This window comes from Trachypithecus francoisi, unplaced genomic scaffold, assembly GCF_009764315.1.
Source record: "Trachypithecus francoisi isolate TF-2019V2 unplaced genomic scaffold, Tfra_2.0 Lachesis_group15, whole genome shotgun sequence".
Taxonomy (NCBI): Eukaryota; Metazoa; Chordata; class Mammalia; order Primates; family Cercopithecidae; genus Trachypithecus; species Trachypithecus francoisi.
Window position 1 is genome coordinate 106,181,837 of NW_022681460.1, and position 22,980 is coordinate 106,204,816.

The 22,980-nt window shown below is 45.4% G+C and overlaps 1 protein-coding gene across 3 annotated transcripts in view; it reads right to left on the minus strand.

The window, feature by feature from the left end:
- PMM2 (phosphomannomutase 2) overlaps positions 1–22,980 on the minus strand; it is a 38,842-nt gene that overhangs the window by 15,080 nt on the left and 782 nt on the right. The window contains exons 2-9 of one of the 3 annotated variants that reach the window (XM_033235790.1): positions 22,185–22,299; positions 19,328–19,439; positions 15,947–16,023; positions 14,505–14,596; positions 9,496–9,595; positions 8,963–9,038; positions 7,566–7,681; positions 5,510–5,833 (exon numbers count right to left, since the gene is read on the minus strand). In XM_033235790.1, coding sequence (XP_033091681.1) covers positions 5,690–5,833; positions 7,566–7,681; positions 8,963–9,038; positions 9,496–9,595; positions 14,505–14,596; positions 15,947–16,023; positions 19,328–19,424 — 702 coding nt within the window. In that variant the 5' untranslated portion in view covers positions 19,425–19,439; positions 22,185–22,299 and the 3' untranslated portion in view covers positions 5,510–5,689. Of the gene's footprint in view, positions 1–5,509; positions 5,834–7,565; positions 7,682–8,962; positions 9,039–9,495; positions 9,596–14,504; positions 14,597–15,946; positions 16,024–19,327; positions 19,440–22,184; positions 22,300–22,980 lie in introns of those variants that run through there. The other 2 variants (XM_033235787.1, XM_033235789.1) reach the window with 2 other exon arrangements.

Consider the following 22,980-nt stretch of genomic DNA (forward strand, 5'->3'; position numbering starts at 1 on the left):
ACTTGAGCCCAGGAATTCAAGATTACAGTGAGCCAAGATTGTGCCACTGCACTGCACTCCAGTCTGGGTGACAGAGTGAGACCCTGTCTCCAAAAAAAAAAAAAAAGGAATTAGGCTGGGCGCGGTGGCTCAAGCCTGTAATCCCAGCACTTTGGGAGGCCGAGACGGCTGGATCACGAGGTCAGGAGATCGAGACCATCCTGGCTAACATGGTGAAACCCCGTCTCTACTAAAAAATACAAAAACTAGCCGGGCGAGGTGGCGGGCGCCTGTAGTCCCAGCTACTCCGGAGGCTGAGGCAGGAGAATGGCATAAACCCGGGAGGCAGAGCTTGCAGTGAGCTGAGATCCGGCCACTGCACTCCAGCCCGGGCAACAGAGCGAGACTCCGTCTAAAAAAAAAAAAAAAAAAGACTTGTGTCCTCACCGGGCTGACGAGGTCACTGTTACTGTCCTCACTGTCACAAGGTCACTGTTACTGTCCTCACTGTCACAAGGTCACTGGTGAACGGTGGGGCCAGATCTGGGTCTACTTGGTCCACATGGATACAAACCTCTTCTAAGCTAGTTTTGTTTTTATTTTTTTGAGACAGAATCTCACTCTGTTGCCCAGGCTGGAGTACAGTGGCACAATCTCGGCTCACTGCAACCTCTGCCTCCCAGGTTCAAGCAATTCTCCTGCCTCAGCCTCCTGAGTAGCTGGGATCACAGGCGTGTGCCACCACGCCTAGCTAATTTTTTTATTTTTTTAAAGCTAATTTTAAAGGCAGATCTTCCTTATTAACATTTCTGGAAAAAAAAACTGTTGCACAATTTAGTTAAAAGGACGGCAGGTAGCATTTTAGAAGTGATGTAGGAGAATGACAGAGGTGAAGCTTTCAGATAGATCCCAGGCTTTCAGATCCCAGCTTAGTCTCTGACTAGCTGAGAGCCTGGATGTCCCACTGTGCCTCCTCTGTAAGAGGGAGGACGCTGCTGTCTCACCCGGGAGCATGTACAACGTAAGTGTCCAGCTCAGCGTCCGACACTGAGGAAGTGCTGGAAGATTTACATTTCCTCCCTTTTTTCAATTTTAAAAAATTTTAAATTTTTACTGTTTTTTTTTTTTTTAAGAGACAAGGTCTTGCTCTGTTGCCTAGGCTGGAGTGCAGTGGCACAATCTTGGCTCACTGTAATTTTGAACTCCTGGGCTCAAGTATCCTCTCACTTCAGCCTCCCCAGTAGCCGGGATTACAGGGATTACCCAGCTCCTTTTCTCAAGGAAATTTAAAAATTTTATTTTTCAATAGATAGCACATTCATAGTTCAAACATATTAAGAAAGAGTAAGACCTAGGTGGCAATTCTTTCTCCCGTCCGCATCCCCACCCCCACAGTAACCTCTGTAGCTTTCATCCATGCAGACTCCTTTCATGCATTTATAAGCAACATAAAGAGAAATTCCTTTCCCCTCTTTAGTCAAAAATGTGGCTAGCACATTACTTATATTGTCCTGCACTTGGCTTTGTGCACCTAACAAAAAGCCCTAGAGATGGGTCCACAGAGACTGTTTCTACAGCTACATGGCATCCCAGTGCAGAGACAGACCACTGTCACGTGGCCAGCCTCCTGAGGAGCAGCAGGGCTGTCCCCAACCCTGAACCCTCTGCGTGAGTCTTTCACACATGCTTGAGTGCAATGATAGCCACACTACCCCAAATGGAAGCATTAAGTCAAAAATGGAACCAGCTGCTAATGTTCATGAAGTGTTAGAATGTTTTCATGCTGCAACCGCCCTACAGCCAAGATGACTTTTACAGAAAGCACGGGTAAGGAGAGGCTCTCTGGACCGCGGATTCAGAGTGGCTGAGGGTGATCCAGCCAGTGCGGTTCCTAGAAAGCCATGCAGAGCCATGCGCGGTGTGTGCTCTCTGCCCTTGCCATCTCTCTCTCTGCAGCAAACCAAGGTACGCCACGCCAGGCCCAGGGCCTCCATGCTGCACTCAGAGTCAGGTTTTAAGAAACGCTGGCTTTTGTGGCTATCAGGAAGAAAGACAGGGTTTCTGAAGATGGGAAGTATTTTGAAAAGCAACAGCCAACGCCTCACTTCTTCACTCTGCTCTCAAGTTGCTCCAAGCAGAGGGCGCCCTTTACGTAACACCAGACCCTGCCTCCTGGAGCTTGTGTTGCCGGAAGGGGCTGCCAAGCCTCAGGGCCTGGCTGAGAAATGGCTTTTTTACTGACAGCTCTCAGCTCAAGATCACTTCCCTGGATGCCAGCGAAAACATTAAGCTTCATTAGGAAAGCAAAAACCCCAGCTTTCTAAATGTCTATCACTGAAAACGCACAGTGTAAGGCTAGTATTTGGATTGCTCTGTGCCTAAAGTTTCAAGAACTGATATGTTGTCTGAAGGTTTAGATGACTGGACTGCTAATTCCCATTTCTAGAAAACTGCTGATGAAAAGGATCAGAGATGGGGGCAAAGAATAGTGCAAGAATGTTCACCACAGCATCAGTTATAACAGCAAAAACGCTTAAGCCACCCAACGTGCCTCTACGAGGGAGATGGGTAAACGATGCCTGATGAGAGAATATTATACAGCCATGAAAAATCTTCTTTGCAAAGAATATTCATGAATATGAGAAAAGTAAAATACGTTAAGAGAAAGAAGACTGAAACTAAAACAACATGTAAGGATCCCACTTTTGGGATCATACACATAGAAAGGCTGGGACGTTGCTGGATGATGACAGGTGACTTTCCTTTTCTTCTTCATACTTTCTCTAATTTTCGATAATGAATGCACAGGTTCATTTACAATCAGGGGGAAAGCTTCCATTAAATAATACTCATTTTTTAAAAAGTAGGTAAGATTTTAAAAATAGAATCCAGGTATTGTAATGCAATGGTTAAACAGAATAGAAAATCCTCTAATTCTCAAATGAAGAATTCCCAAAGGAAGTCATTTTCTGATTATCTAAGAAATGCATTCCATTCTGCAAAGTCCCAACTGAGGCTTCTAGATGGTGATTTACGTGAAGCAAGAATGTCATCATTACAGAACAGTCTGCTGTAGTGTGTCTTAATAGCTCTCCTCTCTGTCTGTAGGAAATGGCACCAAGCTAGAGGAGGACTGAGGAAGCTTCCAGGCATCTCTTAGATCCTGGGTGTCATTTCATTAGCTTCATGTTTTTAAAGACATGGAGTCAGACAGTGATCTTTTTCAAAGCCTGCACTGAAAGCATTTCTGCATCAAAAGCATTTCTACAAAAGGATGTGGTTATAAAACCATTTCTAACTGTCATTAAGAACAAACCTGAATGCTACACCTCCTTCAAAGTACCCATTTCTTTTTTTTTTTTTTTTTTTTTTGAGACGGAGTCTGGCTCTGTCGCCCAGGCAGGAGTGCAGTGGCGCGATCTCGGCTCACTGCAAGCTCCGCCTCCCGGGTTTACGCCATTCTCCTGCCTCAGCCTCCCGAGTACCTGGGACTACAGGCGCCTGCCATCTCGCCGGCTAATTTTTTGTATTTTTTAGTAGAGACGGGGTTTCACCGTGTTAGCCAGGATAGTCTCGATCTCCTGACCTCGTGATCCACCCGTCTCGGCCTCCCAAAGTGCTGGGATTACAGGCTTGAGCCACCGCGCCCGGCCAAAGTACCCATTTCATCTGGGATTTAGAACAAGATCTTTCTACCACACTGAGAGAGAGCTTATTGTAGTGGTAAGCACACTCACTTAAACAGCAGGCATCACCAGTCGTGGTATGGCACACCTGTAATTCCAGCTACTTGGGAGGCTGACGCGGGACGACTGCTTGAACTCAAGAGTTCGAGTACAGCTTGGGCAACACAGCAAGACCCTGTCTTTATTTTATATTATTTTATTTTACTTTAAACAGCAGGTATCTCTTTGACATCCTGATTTCAATTATTTTGGATATATATCTGTAAGTGGGACTGCTGGATCATATGGCAGTTCTATTTTTAATTTGAGGAACCGCTATATAGTTTTCCATCATAGCTATGCCATTTAACATTTCCCACAACAGTGTACAAGTGTTCTAATTTCTCCACACCCTTACCAACATTTATTTTATTTTATCTTTTTGAGACGGAGTTTCGCTCTTGTTGACCAGGATGCAGTACAATGGCACGATCTCAGCTCACTGCAACCTCCACCTCCCAGGTTCAAGAGATTCTCCTGCCTCAGCCTCCCAACGTGCCACCATGCCCGGCTAATTTTGTATTTTTAGTAGAGACGGGGTTTCTCCATGTTGGTCAGGCTGGTCTCAAACTCCTGACCTCAGGTGATCTCTCCGCCTCAGCCTCCCAAAGTGCTGGGATTACAGGCGTGAGCCACCACACCAGGCAGCCAACATTAAAAAAAAAAAAAATTAGCCATCCTGGCCCAGTGTGGTGGCTCACGCCTATACTAGCACTTTGGGAGGGCGAGGTGGGTGGATCACTTGAGGTCATGAGTTCGAGACCAGGCTGGCCAACATGGTGAAACCCTGTCTCTACTAAAAATATAAAATTAGCTGGGCATGGTGGTGGGCGCCTATAATCCCAGTTACTTGGGAGGCTGAGGTACGAGAATAGCTTGAACCCAGGAGGCAGAGGTTGCAGTGAGCCAAGATCGCATCACTGCACTCCAGCCTGGGTGACAGAGCAAAACTCCGTCTCAAAATAAAATAAAATAGCCATTCTGGCAGGTGTGAGGTTTGCCTCATTGTGGTTTTGATTTGCATTTCCCTAAATGCTGATGTTGAGCCTGTTTTCATATACCCACTGACCATCTGCATGTCTTCTTTGGAGAACTGTCTATTCAAGTCCTTTGTTCATTTAAAAAAAAATTTTTTTTTTTTTTTTTGCCATTGAGTTGTTAGAGTTTCTTATACATTTTGGATACTAGTCCTTTTATCAGATACATGGTTTGCAGATATTCTCTTCCCCTCTGTAGGATGCTTTTTCATTCTGATTATTTCCCTTACTGTGCAGAAGCTTTTTAGTCTGATATTGTCTGACTGGTTTTGCCTTTGTTGCCTGTGCTTTTGGTGTCACATGTAAAAGGTCATTGCTTTTTACCTGTGTTTTTTTTCTAGGAGTTTCACAGTTTCAGGTCCTGTGTTTAAGTCTTTAATCCATGGTAGATGCCAAAAGGACGAAGGCACGATCTCAAAGAGATATCTGTACCCCATGTTCACTGAAGCATTATTCGTAATGGCCAAGATATGGAAACCACTCGTGTGTCTACTGACAGAAGAATGGACCAAGAAAATGGAGTACATTCTGGCCGGGTGCAGTGGCTCACGCCTGTGATCCCAGCCATTTAGGAGGCCAAGGCAGGTCCAGCCTGGCCAACATGGCAAAACCCTGTCTCTACTAAAAATACAAAAATGAGCCACGTGTGGTGGCAGGCGCCTGTAATCGCAGCTACTCATCAGGAGACTGAGGCATGAGAATCACTTGAACCAGGGAGTGGAGGTTGCAGTGGGCCAAGATGGTGCCACTGCACTCCAGCCTGGGCGACAGAGCGAGACTCTGCCTCAAGAAAAAAAAAAAAACGTAGTATATTCGTATCATGAAACACTATTCCGCCTTAAAAAAGAAGGAAACTTGCCATTTGTGACAGCAGGAGTAAACTGAGAAGACATGCTGAGTGAAATAAGCCCCTTACAGAAGGATGAATACTGCATGATTCCGCTTGTATCAGATATCTAACGGTGCTAAAGCCATATAAGCAGTGAAAAGAACGGTGGTTGCCAGGGACGGGTTGGTGGAGGAGGGAGATGGAGAGTTGTTGTTCAATGGGTGTACAGTTTCAGTTATGTAAGATGTGTAAGTTCTACAGATCTGTTGGACAAACAGAAGTGCCTATAGTTAACAAGACTGTATTGTACACTTAGAAATTTGTTAAGAGGGAATATCTCACGTGAAGTGGTCTTATAACACTAGCAACAAAAAATCCCAAACCACCCCCAAAACGAAAAGGGCACAATGATTAAACTTATGAACCTGTGAGCATTAAACATGTGCAGCTTTTGCTGATCAATGATACCTCAATAAAGCTATTTAAAACATACAAAGAAGAGGTAGATTTCTTCTGGTACCACCAGCTCTGTCATTAGCTGTGTGACCTTGGGCAAGTCCCTTACCCTTTATGGGTTCCTGTTTTATCATTCTGACAACAAGAAACAAGCCTCTACTGTCCCCAACTACCCCTCCTGCTGGAAGACTGTAGCGTGGGGACTCTGCTGAAAACCAAACCTTTCATGGGTAGATCTTAGCAGTGCAGCAAGGATTTTGGAGTGGACCAGAGATCAGAGGGATGAGAAACTCTGAATATGCAGCAGTTATGATGCACCTGCTGGGTGCAGGATGGCGAGAAAGCCTGACAGGGGCCTGCTGATGATAAGGTAACCAACACCCCCAGGCTGCATGTGGGAGGGAGGCAGAGGGGCCCAGAGGATGAGAGGAACTGAAAAAGTGATGGGGCCAGGCGCGGCCAGTCATCCTAGAACTGAGAGGTCGAGGTGGGTGATCCGCTGAGGCAGGCGGATTCCTTGAGGCAAGGAGTCAAGACCAGCCTGGTCAACACGATGAAACCCTGTCTCTACTAAAAATCACACCTGTCATCCCAGAACGTTGAGAGGCCGAAGTGGGTGGATCACTTGAGCTCAGGAGTTTGAGACCAGCCTGGCCAACATGGTAAAACCCCGTCTCTACTAAAAACACAAAAATTAGCAGGGCGTGGTGGCGCATACCCGTAATATCAGCTACTCAGAAGGCTGAGGCACAAGGATCGCTTGAACCTGGGAGGCAGAGGTTGCGGTGAGCCAAGATTGCACCACTGCACTTCCAGGCTGGGCAACAGAGACAGACTTGGTCTCAAAAAAAAAAAAAAAAGAGAAAGACAAAGAAAAGGAGCTGGCCCAAAGCTGAGTGGAGGACACCTGGGGACACTTCTTCTGTGTATTCCTCCTGCTGGCCCTGGCCTCTAACACAGGCTGTGCTCTCAGTTCTCAGTTTAGATTTGGTCCTGGACTGGAGATTTCTGACATCCCTTGGAGGCAGCTCAGGTACCCGCCGTGTGTGATGCCTGGGACTCACTTGGCCTCTTCACTGTCGCTGGTGCCCCTTCCTAAGTTGCAGGCTCATGAGATCATTCCCTGTCCTCCCATCATCCATGACCCCTCGTGTTCAACTTAGAATGAATGCCTCAGGGGGACAAATACAGTGGAAAGAAAAGATTGAAACAGGCAGAGCTTTGAAACGCACAGGGCTTGACAGTGGCACTGCGGACTGGTGTTCTGGAAGGCACATGGGGTGGCCAACGTTTAATTCCAAAGCCAAACTAAAAAGGATCAACTAACACGCAGTGTGATCCTCGCCTCCACAGAGGTGCAGGCGTGTGAGCTTAGAGGGGAAGGAGGCTCCATCACCCCTGTCTCCAGGACGGAAGCCACTGCTCAGTTTGAGCAGGGCCGGTGGGTAAAGTGTAGATACAGGAAAAACAGTCCAGTTGTCAGTTTCCCCCTCAAGCTCAAACGCAACAATGAAGCTGCACAAACGCTTCTCTACTTACCGGCATGGTTTTGTCTCCAAAGAAATAAATGGTCTTATAGCCGTCATTTTCCACATGTCGCAGGCAATACCTCTTGTCCCATCCATCAGGAAAGACATCAAAGCTGATTTGGCCTCCTGCCGGGTGGGGATGGGGCACATACAAGCAAAAGGTGAAAAAGGCGCTAATGATATGTCACTGAAAAAAAAAACAATTTACTCTTTGTCAGTTAGTGGGTTGCCAAGGTTGATTTTCAGTACTCTAGTTTGCTACTTAGACTATTTCACGGATAGGTTCTAGAAATTAATTCTACATCACATTTTTTGTTCCAGCACTATTTCACGTAGGTCTAAAATTGAGGCACAGAATGCCAACTCAGAGTGAGAAATGCATTTGCACTTAAGCGCCCTGTCAAGCATGTGGTTTAAAGGAAGCATGTTTATGAAAAATCTGACGCCAGTCTCATTCTGCTGTGCTACTCTCGGGCTTTAACACACCCTCAGTGGAAAATGCCTGGAAGCAGGCTGCATCCAGCATATTTTGCAGGAAACATGAGAATCCTCACTGAAGGTGATTTATAGGCAGCGCTCATGGGCAACAAGAAACCTTTCAAAGCTTTGTCAGAAAGATGTCTATCTCACAGTTCAGGAATACAAAAAACCCACCCACTCATCTGTTAAATATAATCCCTTTGCCATTCCAGTTTTCCTACAACCTCTACCTTTATGAAAGCTAGTAAAATGAGGAGGCTTTGAGCAATGACTCATTAGCACTGACAAGAGAAATCGGTGTGCAAAGCATTTGACAGGCATACTCTAACAAAAGACAAGCCTGAGACATCCATGCTGCAGGAAGAACTCTGCATGAGACACCAGAAATGCTCACACACTAGCTGTGTAAACAACAGCTTTGTGAACTCGGACAAGTCTCTTCTCCTTTCTGGGCCTCAGTTTCTTGATCTGTAAAAGCCACCCAATTGGCTCCTAAGGTTCCTTGCTGTTGAAACATTGTATGATTCCAAGACCTCGGTCTCCTTTACCTAAGGGATTCAATTCCATGTCTCCCTTACGGAGTTCCCTATAGTGCCTCTTCCGCCCAAAGGTGTGAGAAGTTCCTACTCATTAGTAATCAAAATGCTCCTCTTCTGATGAGACAAGTGCAGGTAGGAAGAATCCTGTTGGGTAAGAATTTAGAACCAAGCCCCACAGTCTGGAAGCTGTTTCTTGACTAGGCAAGTCCTATTATGGCTAACTATGCAGAAAAGAGAGTGGCCGCTTTTTGTCTACAGACTGGACTGCTCATTTAATCTTCCTGCCCACCTAAAACTGCACATACTCCATTATCAATAGCTCACTGGCCCACAACAAATTCCACGAAATGGGTATCCAAGTTTGTAATACAAACAATATATACAGTACCTATGGAAAACGTGAGGCCTTTTCCTGCAAACTCTTTCCGTAGATCTGCTACAAACTTTTGTCTTATATTTTCCTTCTGAAAAAAACAAAAAGATGCCAATTGTCTCTTGTATTGCAGTTTAGAAAGCACACTTTTAACTACTGGCCACCAAGGTATGAATATGTTATTTATTTATTTATTTGTTTAGTTTTTGAGATGGGGGTCTCACTCTGTTGCCCAGGCTGGAGTGTAGTGGCATGATCACAGCTCACAGCAGCTTCAACCTCCCAGGCTCGAGTGATCCTCTCACCTCAGCCAAACAAATAGCCGGGACCACAGGTGTGTGCCACCATGCCCGGCTAATTTTTTTTTATTATTTGTAGAGATGAGGTCTCACTATGTTGCCCAGGCTCGTCTTGAACTCCTGGGCTCAAGTGATCCTCCTGCCTTGGCCTCCCAAAGTGTTAGGATTACAGGCATGAACCACGACACGGGGCCATATCTTATTTCCATAAACCCAGCCATTCACCAAAGATATTTCAGAAAGACTTACTTTATCGAGTTCATAGAACTCAATGCGTTCTTCTTGGCTGCAGCTTCTTCCAACTGGCGACACGTTTAACATCCCATTCCGGAATTCAATGAAGGTACCCCTGGGAATGAAAGAGTGACAGAGGGTCCCCAAAACACATTATTTATTTGGGAAACATCATAAACAGCCTAAAATCTTGGGAAATTCTAAAAAGCAGAGGCTAGTGTGGTCAATGTTTCTTAGCTCTGTGCTGTGTAATGCGGTGGCCATGAACTACTGTGACTACTGAGACCTGAAATGTGGCTAATTTGAATTGAGATTAGATTTGAAAGACTTAGTATGAAAAAGGAATGCAGTCACATCAGTCGTGTTGTATACTGACTTCGTGTTAAAATGGTCATATTTTGAGCCTGGATGACACGGCGAAACTCTGTCTCTATAAAAAATACAAAAATCAGCCAGGCATGGTGATGCGTGCCTATAATCCCAGCTACTTAGGAGGCTGAGGCAGGAAGATTCCATGAGCCTGGGAGGTAGGGGTTGTAGTGAGCTGAGATCACGTCACTGCACTCCAGCCTGGGTGACAGAGTGAGACCCTGTCTCAAAAAAAAAAAAAAAAAAAAAAAGGGTCATATTTTACATATATCAGCCATCTCATCTTTTCCTTTTCATTCTTTCAAAATGTGGCTACAGAAAATTTAAAATTATACATAGCTCACTTTCTATTTCTGTTGCACAGTGCTGCTATTGGGCAGATAATTTTATGGTTAATAAAGAACTATGAAAATGATTTCCAGCACTGGCAACAGCAGTCGTTTCCCTGAGGAGTTTGAAAATACATGTACCAGACACCTATCTTGCTACTGAGCTTCTGAACAGACTGACAGTACCAAGCAAAGCTACACAGAAAACGGCTCTGAGAATTGTCCAACGAGCCTCAGTAATAACTGAGGAAATTCAATTTACCCATTAGCAGACAGCTCCTAAATGTTTGATTTGATCACATAAAATGAGAAACTAACATTAGTTTAGTCACTTCAAATGAAGATGTTGAACAATGTTCTTTTGGCTGGGTGCGGTAGCTCATGCCTATAACCCCAGTACTTTGGGAGGCCAAGATGGGTGGACGGCTTGAGCTCAGGAGTTTCAGACCAGCCTGGGCAACATGGTGAAACTCCGTTTCTACAAAAAATACAAAAATTAGCTGGGCATGGTGGCGCACGACTGTATTCCCAGCTACTTGAGAGACTGATGTAGGAGGATTGCTTGAGCCTGGGCAGTGGAGGTTGCAGTGAGCTGAGATCGCACCATTGCACTACAGCCTGGGCGACAGACGGAGACCCTGTCTCAAAAAACAAACACACACACAAAAAATAAAAAACAAAAAACAAAAAGATGGCTTTTTCCACTGTTTCCACTATGACTCTGAAAACAGTTTCTCTGGCTCACGCCTGTAATCCCAGCACTTTGGGAGGCTGAGGCGGGTGGATTCCTTGAAGCCAGGAGTTCAAGACCAGCCTGGCCAACACGATGAAACCCTGTCTCTACTAAAAATACAAAAATTATCTGGACATGGTGGTGCATGCCTGTAGTCCCAGCTACTTGAGAGGCTGAGACAAGAGGATCACTTGAACCCGGGAGGCGGAGGTTGCAGTAGGCTGAGAGCGCACCACTGCACTCCAGCCTGGTGGCAGAGACTCTGTCTCAAAAAAACCAACCAAACAAACAAACAAAACCCCACAACCAAAAAAAGAAAACCATCCAGTTTCTTAAACGTTCAGATAACTTGTAAACTAGACATCATTCTGACCAATGAAATTGAAGCGTTCTCGGACAAATTATGCAGTGAAAAGTGTCTTCCAGTTCTAAACGCTGATGCCTGGGAATCCTATGGAACATTTTCCCTGATCTTTTTTTACTATTTTAATCTCACAGACCTGTTCTCCAGGCACTGGCCATCGGAAATACCGGGAGGCCACATGCCACGTGCAGGGCTGACGACCTAATTCCATGTCAGTGTGGCTCTGGGCACCTCTCCAAGCCTCCTCTTATTCACCTACAGAAAGCCTAATAGCACGTGCTCTGGTTACCTCCAAAGGGCCTTGTTAAAATCAACGTGCCAGTTATGTAAAGGTTCTTTGTAAACTGGGAAACAATGAATACTCATCAAAGTAAAAACAGCAAAATCTCAATCAGCTGGATCCTCTCCCCTGCTGTGCTCAACTTTCAGATAAACAGGCAAATTACCTAACAAAATATGCAAGCCTAAAAATCTCTCTCAAAAATCCCATGTCCAGGCCGTCCCGGAGTTGGTGGAGGCCCAACCTGTCCTCTACCACTTCTGTATGAGCACTGAGGCACTAGGGGACTGCTGACCATGCCCCGGGTGACCCTAGGGCTATGGGTCTAATGATCAGAAAAACAGCTCAATTATTTCCCCCCTACTCCAGGACATATTCTTCTTCTCATTTCCAAGGCACAGAGAGAAGCTGATGCAGTTTAGAAAGCCTTCCCCAAAAAAGGATAAAGGTGGATGACCAAGCAATAAGTTCCTCCCTAAAGACCTGGGCTCTCTGAAGTCGCACTGCGTCTGCCTGGCCGTCGTGGGGCATGTAGTTAGTGTTGTCAGGCACAGGTGGACACATGTGGGTTAGGCTGGGTGTCAGCTCTGCCTCCTGGACTCACCACGTCTCTTCTACTATTCTGGAATTATGGCTCTCCACATGCCTCTCCCTCGCTAAATGATACACTCTCTGAGGACAGGATTATGCCTTTTTTTTTTTTTTAAACCCTCCCTTAGCACTTGGCCCATAGTAAAAATGGAATTGACCTAGGATATTTGTATATTTTATCTTTTTGCCAAGGAAAATTTCTCACACACACAAAGTAAACAGAATAGGACGAGTCCTCACATGCCCATTACCCAGCTGGAACAATAACAAAGTCCGGGTCTGGCCTGTCTCCTGCAGGTCTCCTCTTGGGCTAAGGGACATTCCTGAACTCTGGATGGAGGTGCTGAGCAGGAGGCGCTCAGGTTACGAATCTCATAGTGTGAAGCAGCCACTGAAGTACAGCCTGCCCTGAAATTGAATTGCCACTTAAACCGTGTTTCCATCCTGATGATTAAGGTGTTACACAGTAAGTACTGAAAGCTGGGAAGGCCGGGTGCAGTGGCTCACACCTGGAATCCCAGCACTTTGGGAGGCCGAGGTGGCTGGATCACCTGAGGTCAGGAGTTCAAGACCAACCTGACCAACATGGTGAAAACCCGTCTCTACTAAAAATATAAAAATTAGCCGGAACTGGTGGTGGGCACCTGTAATCCCAGCTACTCGGGAGGCTAAGACATGAGAATAGCTTGAACCCGGGAGGCGAAGGTTGCAGTGAGCCGAGATCGCGCCATTGCACCCCAGGCTGAGCAACAGAGCGAGAAAGAAAACGGGGGGTAAAAATGAGAAGGATTTCAAAGAAATCACCTTACCATCAAGAAATATCCACGGTTAACATTTGGGACTATTTCCTGCCAGTCTTTTTACTGTGGGCATTTATGTTCATCGTTATTAGTATTACTATTATTTTAAAAATGGAATTGAGATAATTGTACCCATGGCAGAAGGTAGGTCCCCAAACCAAACATTTATGAAAGCCAGGGGCGGTGGCTAACGCCTGCAATCCCAACATTTTGGGAGACTGAGGTGGAAGGATCGCCTGAGGCCAGGAGTTGGAGACCAGCCTGGACAATGTGGCAAGACCCTGTCTCTACAGAAAATTAAAAAATTAGGCAGGCATGGTAGCATGTGCCTGTAGTCCCAGCTACTCAGGAGGCTGAGGTAGGAGGATCACTTGAGCCAAGGAGGTTGAGGCTGTAGTGAGCTATGATCATGCCACTGCACTCCAGCCTGGGCAACAGCGCGAGATGCTCTCTCTCAAAAACAAACAAACAAACAAACAAAAAATAAAAAGAAAGCCTATGGAGTCAGAAAATGAGAGAAGCAGTCTGTGAAAGACTGGAACAAAGGTCCATGGGTCAGGTGGCAGTTGCTCAGGTGGCACCTGCCAGGGGGGAACTGGGAGCTGGAATAGCGAGGTCTCAGATTTGCCAATAGAAGCCAGAAATCCAGATGTTTAAAACATAAAATTAGGCTGGGTGCGGTGGCTCACGCCTGTGATACCAGCAATTTGGGAGGCCGAGGCAGGTGGATCAGTTGAGGTCAGGAGTTTGATACCAGCCTGGCCAACACAGTGAAACACTATCTCTACTAAAAATACAAAAAAAAACTTAGCTGGGCATGATGGTATGCGCCTATAATCCCAGCTACTCGAGAGGCTGAGGCAGAATTGCTTGCACCTGGGAGGTGGAGGTTGCAGTGAGCGGAGATCCTACCACTGCACTCCAGCCTGGGCCACAGAGTGAGACTCCGTCTCAAAAATAAATACATAAATAAATTTAAAAAAGTAAAATCAGACTTTTACATGATGGCAATTAATCCAGATTTTCTTTAACACTGCAGGCCAACCAGATTTGGGTTTTACATGGATCTGGCCCAAAGGCTTCCTGTCTGAGACTCCCCAGTCCAGGGTTTCTGTTGCTTTTTGTACACGCTGCTTCACTGCTGTTTCCTCTCACCGACAGCCTTTGAAAGCATATGGTCTTCAATGGCTGTATACATTTCCATCATGTGGACAAGCCATCATTTACATAACCACTCTTGTACTGTTGGCTTTGTGGACTGTTTCCAATTATTCCTTACTAAGTGCTGGGATTCGCATTTAAATTCGCTGGCCCATGGTGGCTACTGAACCCTGCTGTGAACCAGCAGCACCAGGGCAGCCAGAGAAAACGTGGATTTCCAAGCTCCGCTCTCAGGCTTTCTGAATCAGAACCGTCAAGGGGCAGACTAAATATCAGACTTTGTTTTTACAACTCTTTAGGTGATTTTTATAATCCTATTTGGAGAATGCCCACATTAACCCACCATATGACACTACGCTATGTTCCAGTGATGCCTCTTTGTTAAAAGCAAACCCACCTCTTCTTCGGGAGTTTAATTTTCGCAATGTAGCTCAGACAGTAGTTGATTAAATCTTGGATTAGGGCCTCACCCAGGTGACTTTGAATATTCTAGATGAAGAAAATACTTGAGTTATTTGATTCCGCAGGAGCATTTTCAAAACAGCTTTATAGCAAACCCAGGGTCTTCAGCCACTACTGCTGAAAATCAGTAGGCTGATACAGCAGTGATGGTGACATGCCTCACTGCCTGTTTAATTCCTTCTCTTATTTCTCTGGTCAAAAACATTAGACAAGCCAGAAAGGCTTTAGTCAAAAGCATTTGCTGCTTCATTACCCAAGATTTTTATACTCATTATTGTTCAAATGCTTCCTGTAAGGCCCAAAGAACTTACTGCTGCCACTTTTATTCAATTAAAATATCTCCAGATATTGACAGAAAATATATTTGTTCCACTTCAGCATTCTCTTAAGTCTGAACAGAATGATCTTACTACTACTAAGAGTTACATAGTACCTCTTAAAAATGCTTATACTGGCCAGGCGTGGCAGCTCACACCTGTAATCCCAGCTACTCGGGAAGCTGAGGCTGAAGAATCATTTGAACCCAGGAAGTTACAGGGAGCCAGGACTGAGTCACTGCACTCCAGCCTGGGCAACAGAGTGAGATTCTGTCACAAAAAAAGAAAAAAGAAAAAAAACCCAACGCTTATAGTGAGGCAACCTGCTCTAGTTTTATCATCACAGAAATGTTATTAGTAGATTGAAATGCAGGCATGGTGGCATGTCCCTGTAGTTCCTGCTACTTGGGAGGCTAAGGCAGAGGATCACCTGTGCCCAGGAGGTCTAGGCTACTAGGACTGCACCACTGCACTCCAGCCTGGTTAACACAGCATAACCCCATCTTTTTTTAAAAAAAAAAAAAAAAAGAAAGAAAAGGTTGGGTGTGCTGGCTCATGCCTGTAATCCCAGCACTTTGGGAGGCTGAGGTGGGAGGATCATTTGAGGTCGGGAGTTGGAGATCAGCCTGGTCAACATGATGAAACCCTGTCTCTACTAAAAATATACAAAAATTAGCTGGGTGTGGTGGCGTGTGCCTGTAATCCCAGCTACAGGGGAGGTTGAGGCATAAGAATTGCTTGAACCAGGGAGGCAGAGGTTGCAGTGAGTCGAGATCGTGCCACTGCACTCCAGCTCCAGTCTGGGTGACGAGCAAGACTCCGTCTCAAAAACAAGCAAACAGAACAAAACAAGAAAAGAAATAATATATTTAAAAAGTATAAAAATTTAGTTATTAATTTAGAATAGTAACAGTCACATGGTTCAAAAAAACAAAAAAGAATACAGAGTTAAGATTCATTTCTACCCCGTTCCTCATCTTCCCAGAGGCATTCAATGTGAAATGCCCTTTCAGAAAACACTTTTAATAGTATATAGTAATTCGGATACTCAAGAACCTACCTGTTTACACAAGAGCTTCCCATCTTTGTATGCTACCAAGCCATTTTCTGGAAACACATAATCATATTTTTCAACCACTACAATCAAAACCAAAAAAACACTTAGAATGCAAAGAATCAAAACCCGTGTTTGTATTCCTTGATTAACAATGACCACTAATAAAACCGCTACACTCCAGCAAGGACTGTGAGAGACCATCTCATCTTACAGACTAAGAGAAGAGTATGGAAAAACCTTCCTTATGTTTTTTTTTTTTTTTTTTTTTTTTTTTTGAGACGGAGTCTGGCTCTGTCGCCCAGGCTGGAGTGCAGTGGCCGGATCTCAGCTCACTGTAAGCTCCGCCTCCCGGGTTCCCGCCATTCTCTTGCCTCAGCCTCCCGAGTAGCTGGGACTACAGGCGCCGCCACCTCGCCGGCTAGTTTTTTGTATTTTTTTAGTAGAGACGGGGTTTCACCGTGTTAGCCAGGATGGTTTCGATCTCCTGACCTCGTGATCCGCCCGTCTCGGCCTCCCAAAGTGCTGGGATTACAGGCTTGAGCCACCGCGCCCGGCCTATTGTTTTTTTTTAATGGCTTTTTTCGGTTACATATTTAAACGATGACTGGGCAGGAGATTAGAGACTTGGTGACAGGTTATTTTACGTCCCTGACTTCAGCCTGACTGTCTGTAAAGGAAGATGCTGGTCCACGATGCTGATGGTTCGCCAGCAGCAACCAGGGCAGTGAGTGAAAATGCAGATTTCCAAGCTACGCTCTCCGGCTTCCTGAATCAGAATTGCTGAGGGACAGGCTTAATATATTTTTAAAAAGCTCTTTGGGCTGGGTGCCGTGTGGCTCACGCCTGTAATCCCAGCACTTTGGGAGGCTGAAGCGGGTGGATCACGAGATCAGGAGTTCCAGACTAGCCTGGCCAACATAGTGAAATCCCATCTCTACTAAAAATACAAAAAATTAGCCGGGGGTGGTGGTGGGTGACTATAATCCCAGCTACTCGGGAGGCTGAGGCAAGAGAATTGCTTGACCCTGGGAGGCAGAGGTTGCAGTGAGCTGAGATCGTGCCACCGCACTCCAGCCTGGGCGCCGGTGCAAGACTCCGTCTAATGTCAAAAAAAAAAAAAAAAAAAAAAAATCCTAAAAGACCTTTGGTGGCCAGGCACAGTGATTCACGCCTGTAACCCCAGCACTTTGGAAGGCCGAGGTGGGCGGACCACCTGAGGTCAGGAGTTCAACACCAGCCTGGCCAACAGGGTGAAACCCCGTCTCTACTAAAAATACAAAACTTAGCTGGGCGTGCTGGTGGGCGCCTGTAGTCCCAGCTACTTGGGAGGCTGAGGCTGAGGCACAAGAATCACTTGAACCCAGGAGGCAGAGGTTACAGTGAGCCAAGTTTGCACTCCTGCACTCCAGCCTGGGCCAGAGAACAAGACTCTGTCTCACAACAAAACAAAGTACTCTTTGGTGATTCTTATAATCAGTCTGGTTTGGACACTATCCATTCTGTCAACATTAATGGAGGGATTCTCAAACTTCAGGTACCTGTTAAAACGCAGATCCCCTGTGTGTTGGGTGGGGCCCCCATACTCCTATTTTAATAAGCTTCCCAGGAGATTCTGATACAGGTGAGCCTTCACCTGTCTTTTAGCTGGTGAATGTTTTGATTCTATTGTTGCATGTCTCTGAAAGGTGCAGACACTATGCTACCCTACACAAAACTTCCCTGAGCAAGTGGTTAAATACACAACTAGACGCAGAAAGGGTGATCATGAGGAGGTAACAGGATTTTCAGGGCTTCATGATCTCCAGTATGTGGTTTATAGCATTTCTAAGTAGGAGACCAACCAGGAAAACGAAGTGGCAGTGCAAGAGTTTTTAAAGGCATTGCGGAGATTACTCTTCTAGTAATGGGGATCCAATAAATACAGGCTACACAGATTTGGACTGTAAGATATTACATCTCTGAGAACAGCAGTTCTCAAATGGGGGTGATTTTACACACAGGTCATTTGGCAATGTCTGGAGACACTTCCGGTTGTCATAGCCATATGTGTGCGTGTGTGTATGCTGCGGGCATCTAGTGGGCAGAGGCCTGGGATGTCGCTAAATACTCTACACTGCACAGGACGGCCTTCATAATGGAGAACTAACTGGTCCAAAATATCAATAGTGCGAAGGCTGAGAAATCTTGCTCTAGAGGAGCTGGTTCCAAGATGTGAGGACTCTGGGGGACAATAGGGTTAAAAGAACAATCAATTCATCCACTTCTCCACTTATAATTTCTTTTTTTTTTTTTTTTTCCCAAGATGGAGTTTCGCTCTTACTGCCCAGGCTGGAGTGCAATGGTGTGATCTCGGCTCACTGCAACCTCTGCCTCCTGGGTTCAAGCAGTTCTCCTGCCTTGGCCTCCCAAGTAGCTAGGATTACAGGCACCCACCACCACGCCCAGCTAATTTTTTGTATTTTTAGTAGAGACGGGGTTTGATCATGTTGGCCAAGCTGGTCTCAAACTCCTGACCTCAGGTGATCCACCCGCCTCAGCCTCCCCAAGTACTGGGATTACAGGCGTGAGCCACCATGCCTGGCATCCACTTACAATTTCTTTTTTTTTTTTTTTTTTTTTTGTATTTTTTTAGTAGAGACGGGGTTTCACAGTGTTAGCCAGGATGGTCTCGATCTCCTGACCTCGTGATCCGCCCGTCTCGGCCTCCCAAAGTGCTGGGATTACAGGCTTGAGCCACCGCGCCCGGCCTCACTTACAATTTCTTACAGGCCAGGAGGCCCTGGGGCTATGCAGATGAATAACTCATACTCCTGCTCTTCAAAAACATATAATCGGATAGTTTACAATAATTACAGAATGCTACATTAGCAGGGTTGTACACTAGAATCTCTCGGAGGTACTTCCTAAAATAGGATTCCCAGGCTCCATAGACCTATCAAGTCAGAATCTCCACTGAAGGGGTCAAAAACCTCTCTGGTTTTTTGGGGTCCTGTGCTGGAGATTCTGTTCCAGTGATGGGGAGGTGAGGGGGGCTGTCAGAGGGACAGTTTGAAGACCAGCCTGACTGGGGCTAGAAGGGCAGGGAACGGGTACAAGCAAGAAGTATTCCAGACAGAGAGATTACTATGTGCAAGGACACAGCCACCGACCTTTCTAGGTGAATCTACTCACACATCTGAGTACCCAGTTCTCCATCAGTAACTCCAGAAATTTACTGGATTAAAAGCAGAGGAAAAATAAAGGCCAAGCAAATGTTTCCCAAACAAGGAAGCAGAAAGTCTGCCATATGAGGACAAGGTTTTAGGGCAGCCTATGATACTTGGCCACAATATCCTCATAAGAAGTTAATCTTTTACCAGATGTAATTAGCAAACTCTCACTTACCATCATTTCCCAGTTGCTCCTGCACTTTCTCAAAGTCCGACCCGCCTACCACTCCCATTTTGATCTTCTGCCTCAAGTTTTGCAGGAAGTCATCCATTTCTTTGGTAATTTTCTAAATTTCAAGAAGGAAAATACAACACTCATAAGCCAAAAAATAATCAGGAGACTAAAACTCTAAGGGTAACACAAGTACACAAATCTTATTTTCTTATTTAAAAATTAAAGAAAAAAATTGTTTTTGAGAGAGGGTCTCACTTGTCACCCAAGCTGGAGTGCAGTGGCATGGTCATAGCTCACCGCAGCCTCGACCTCGACTGGGGCTCCGGTGATCCTCCTACCTCAGCCTCCTGAGTAGCTGCGACTACAGTTATGCGCCAGCACACCTGGCTAATTTTTTAATATTCTGTAGAGACGAAATTTTGCCATGTTGCCTAGGCCAGTCTGGAACTCCTGGGTTCAGGAGATCCACCAGCCTTGGTCTCCCAAAGTGCTGAGATTACAGGCATAAGCCAGGCCTATAAGCCTTATTTTCATACATGCCAATTAAGTTACCAGCTCTGTACACAGTTCAAATATTTCAGTTGTCATGGGGGTGGGGGTGCATCTTTACCAGAATAAACCTAAGTGTTATTTTTACCACATTTTAAACACAGGTAATATGTTAGCAGCTGTTGTGCACTGTGCCAGCTAATTTTTTATGCATTTATATACCCATCTATGGACACATATACAAATAGGTCTTATTTTTGAAACATAAATGGAATCATCCTATGTGCTTTGCAGCAACTTCGCTTTTTCAGCATGATGTATTCCTTTTAAATGCTACACTGTACTCCATCTATGGATTTAAGTTGTTGATTTTAAAACAAAATAACATAATGAAATTAAAGAGGAAGCTCAGGGCTAGCCTGTAATCCCAGCACTTTGGGAGGCCGAGGCGGGTGGATCACCTGAGGTCAGAGTTCGAGACCAGCCTGGCCAACATGGCGAAACCCCGTCTCTACTAAAAATACAAAAGTTAGCTGGGTGTGGTAGCACATGCCTGTAGTCCCAGCTACTCGGGAGGTTGACGCAGGAGAATCACTTGAACCTGGGAGGCGGAGGCTGCAGTGAGCCGAGATCATGCCCCTGCACTCCAGCCTGGGTGACAGAGCAAGACTTCATCTTAAAAAACAAACAAACAAACAAATAAATAGGAGAAGCTTAGAATTGATTTATTGCAATTACTCAAAACAAACAAAAAAAATGTAAAAGAGTAAGATGACTAGATTTTTTAGTCTCTTCTAAAAGCAAAGCTCCTATCTAGAAAGAGTGGTCTTAGTGGTATAATCTTACGGTAAATTCCAAACTGTGTGATAATTTTAAAAAAGTTATAAACTAAGATGAAAAACAGCCCTACATTAAGACACATCACAATGTATTTTTACAAGTCTTATAACTCAGTACTTTGAGCAATCTTAGTTGCACATTTACATTGAATGTCTTTTTTTTTTTTGACACGAAGTTGCGCTCTGTCGCCCAGGCTGGAGTGCAGTGGTGTGGTCTCGGCTCACTGCAACCACCATTTCCTGGGTTCAAGTGATTCTCCTGTCTCAGTCTCCCAGGTAGCCAGGATTACAGGCACCTGCCATCACGCTCAGCTAATTTTTTGTATTTTTATTAGAGACAGGGTTTCACCATGTTGGCCAGGCTGGTCTCGAACTCCTGACCTCAAGTGATCCGCCCGCCTCAGCCTCCCAAAGTGCTGGGATTATAGGCGTTAGCTACCGCGCCCGGCTGAATGTCTTTTTTTTTTTTTTTGAGACGGAGTCTCGCTCTGTCGCCCAGGCTGGAGTGCAGTGGCGCGATCTCCACTCACTGCAAGCTCCGCCTCCCGGGTTCACGCCATTCTCCTGCCTCAGCATCCCGTGTAGCTGGGACTACAGGCACCCGCCACCTCGCCCGGCTAGGTTTTTGTATTTTTAGTAGAGACAGGGTTTCACAGCGTGAGCCAGGATGGTCTCGATCTCCTGACCTCGTGATCCACCCATCTCGGCCTCCCAAAGTGCTGGGATTACAGGCGTGAGCCACCGCGCCCGGCCCTGAATTTTTTTTTTTTAAAAAGTTACTAGAAATTTAGAAAATACAAAAAACCATTTAATTCAACCTCAGTATATAAACACTTGGAGTTCAATGATTTTTCTTTAAAAATTTTTGACTAATACATGAATCTGATTAAAATAAAACTGTATAGAAGGGCTTGTAATAGAGTGCAATCTCTTCTACTCTCACAGTGGAATTTGGACCTATTAGACAAAATCTAGAACTGCAGGAATGGCCCTTAAGAGTCAGAACGCAGTGGCTCATGCCTGTAATCCTGGAACTTTGGGAAGCTGAGGCAGGTGAATCACGAAGTCCAGAGATGGAGACCATCCTGGCCAACATGGTGAAACCCTGTCTCTACTAAAAATACAAAAATTAGCCAGGCGTGGTGGCACGCACCTTAAGTCCCAGCTACTCAGGTGTCTGAGGCAGGAGAATCGCTTGAACCTGGGAGGCGGAGGTTGCAGTAAACTGAGATTGCACCACTACACTCCAGCCTGGCGACAGAGTGAGACTCCGTCTCAAAAAAAAAAAAAAAAAAAAAAAGAAGAGTCAGAACTGTGAAAATCAGAATATCAAAAGCACTTTCCTGAATGGCATACCCCGTAACTAGGACAGCTTCTACCTTAGCACAGACAGGAAATGGGAAACTTGACAGGAACCAATGTCCTGAGGCTCAGGGACTTGTACCAGGTCGGCTTTGTGAAACTGAGGAGGTTAGTTCTTCACTGAGTGTGCTTCCTTATGTTTAAAACGGTAATAACAACTATCCTACCTGGAAAGAAAGATGAAGGAAGGTTGAGAGGGTCCAGCGAAATCATGAAAAAGGGTTGGCCATGTAAACCCTAGACCGCTATGGCCCACAAACCACATTGGGCAGCTGTTAGTTTCTGTAACAAATAAATACAGTTTTACTGGTACACAGCCACTCTGTGTTTACATAGGGTTTATGGCTGGTTTTGTACTAAAGTTGAGTGGCTACTATAGACCATATGGTCTGCAAAGACAAAAGTATTTGCTATATGGCCCTTTACAAAAAATGAATTGGGGACCGGAGTTTTAGACCACTATGGGCTTTTAACAACCCCAAGTGTGTGATGGCTGAATTTCAGAATCAGAAAAAGCCTTTGAAGAACTTGGGAGTTGAGTGTCATCACTAGGTAGATCAAACCTGTGGCTGAGAAGGGCAAAATGATATGTCTAAGGTCACACGCATTTGACGTGGACTTCTGGAGCACACCATTGTTACCACCAAGTGAAGACTACGAGGGGTGAGGATAGAAGTGAGACCATTGGGGTCCAGTCTCAAGTTGAAATGGCCGGTTGTCAGTGGCCAAGTTCTGAAAAGGGGACAGGTGAGCCTCATCTCAAGGCTGATCATGACTGAAACTTATCTGTGCCTGTAGCAGTAAAATCTGGAAGTGGAAAGCAAGCTTCCAAAGGCCCAAAGAGGCTCTCGGCGGGCAGCCTGTAATAACCTAGGGCTCCTCCATCTTCCTAGTCCACTGCAGGGGCTGGAGATGGGTGTGGTGGAGGTGGCTACTATTTACTGAGGCCTAGTGTGCTCTGTG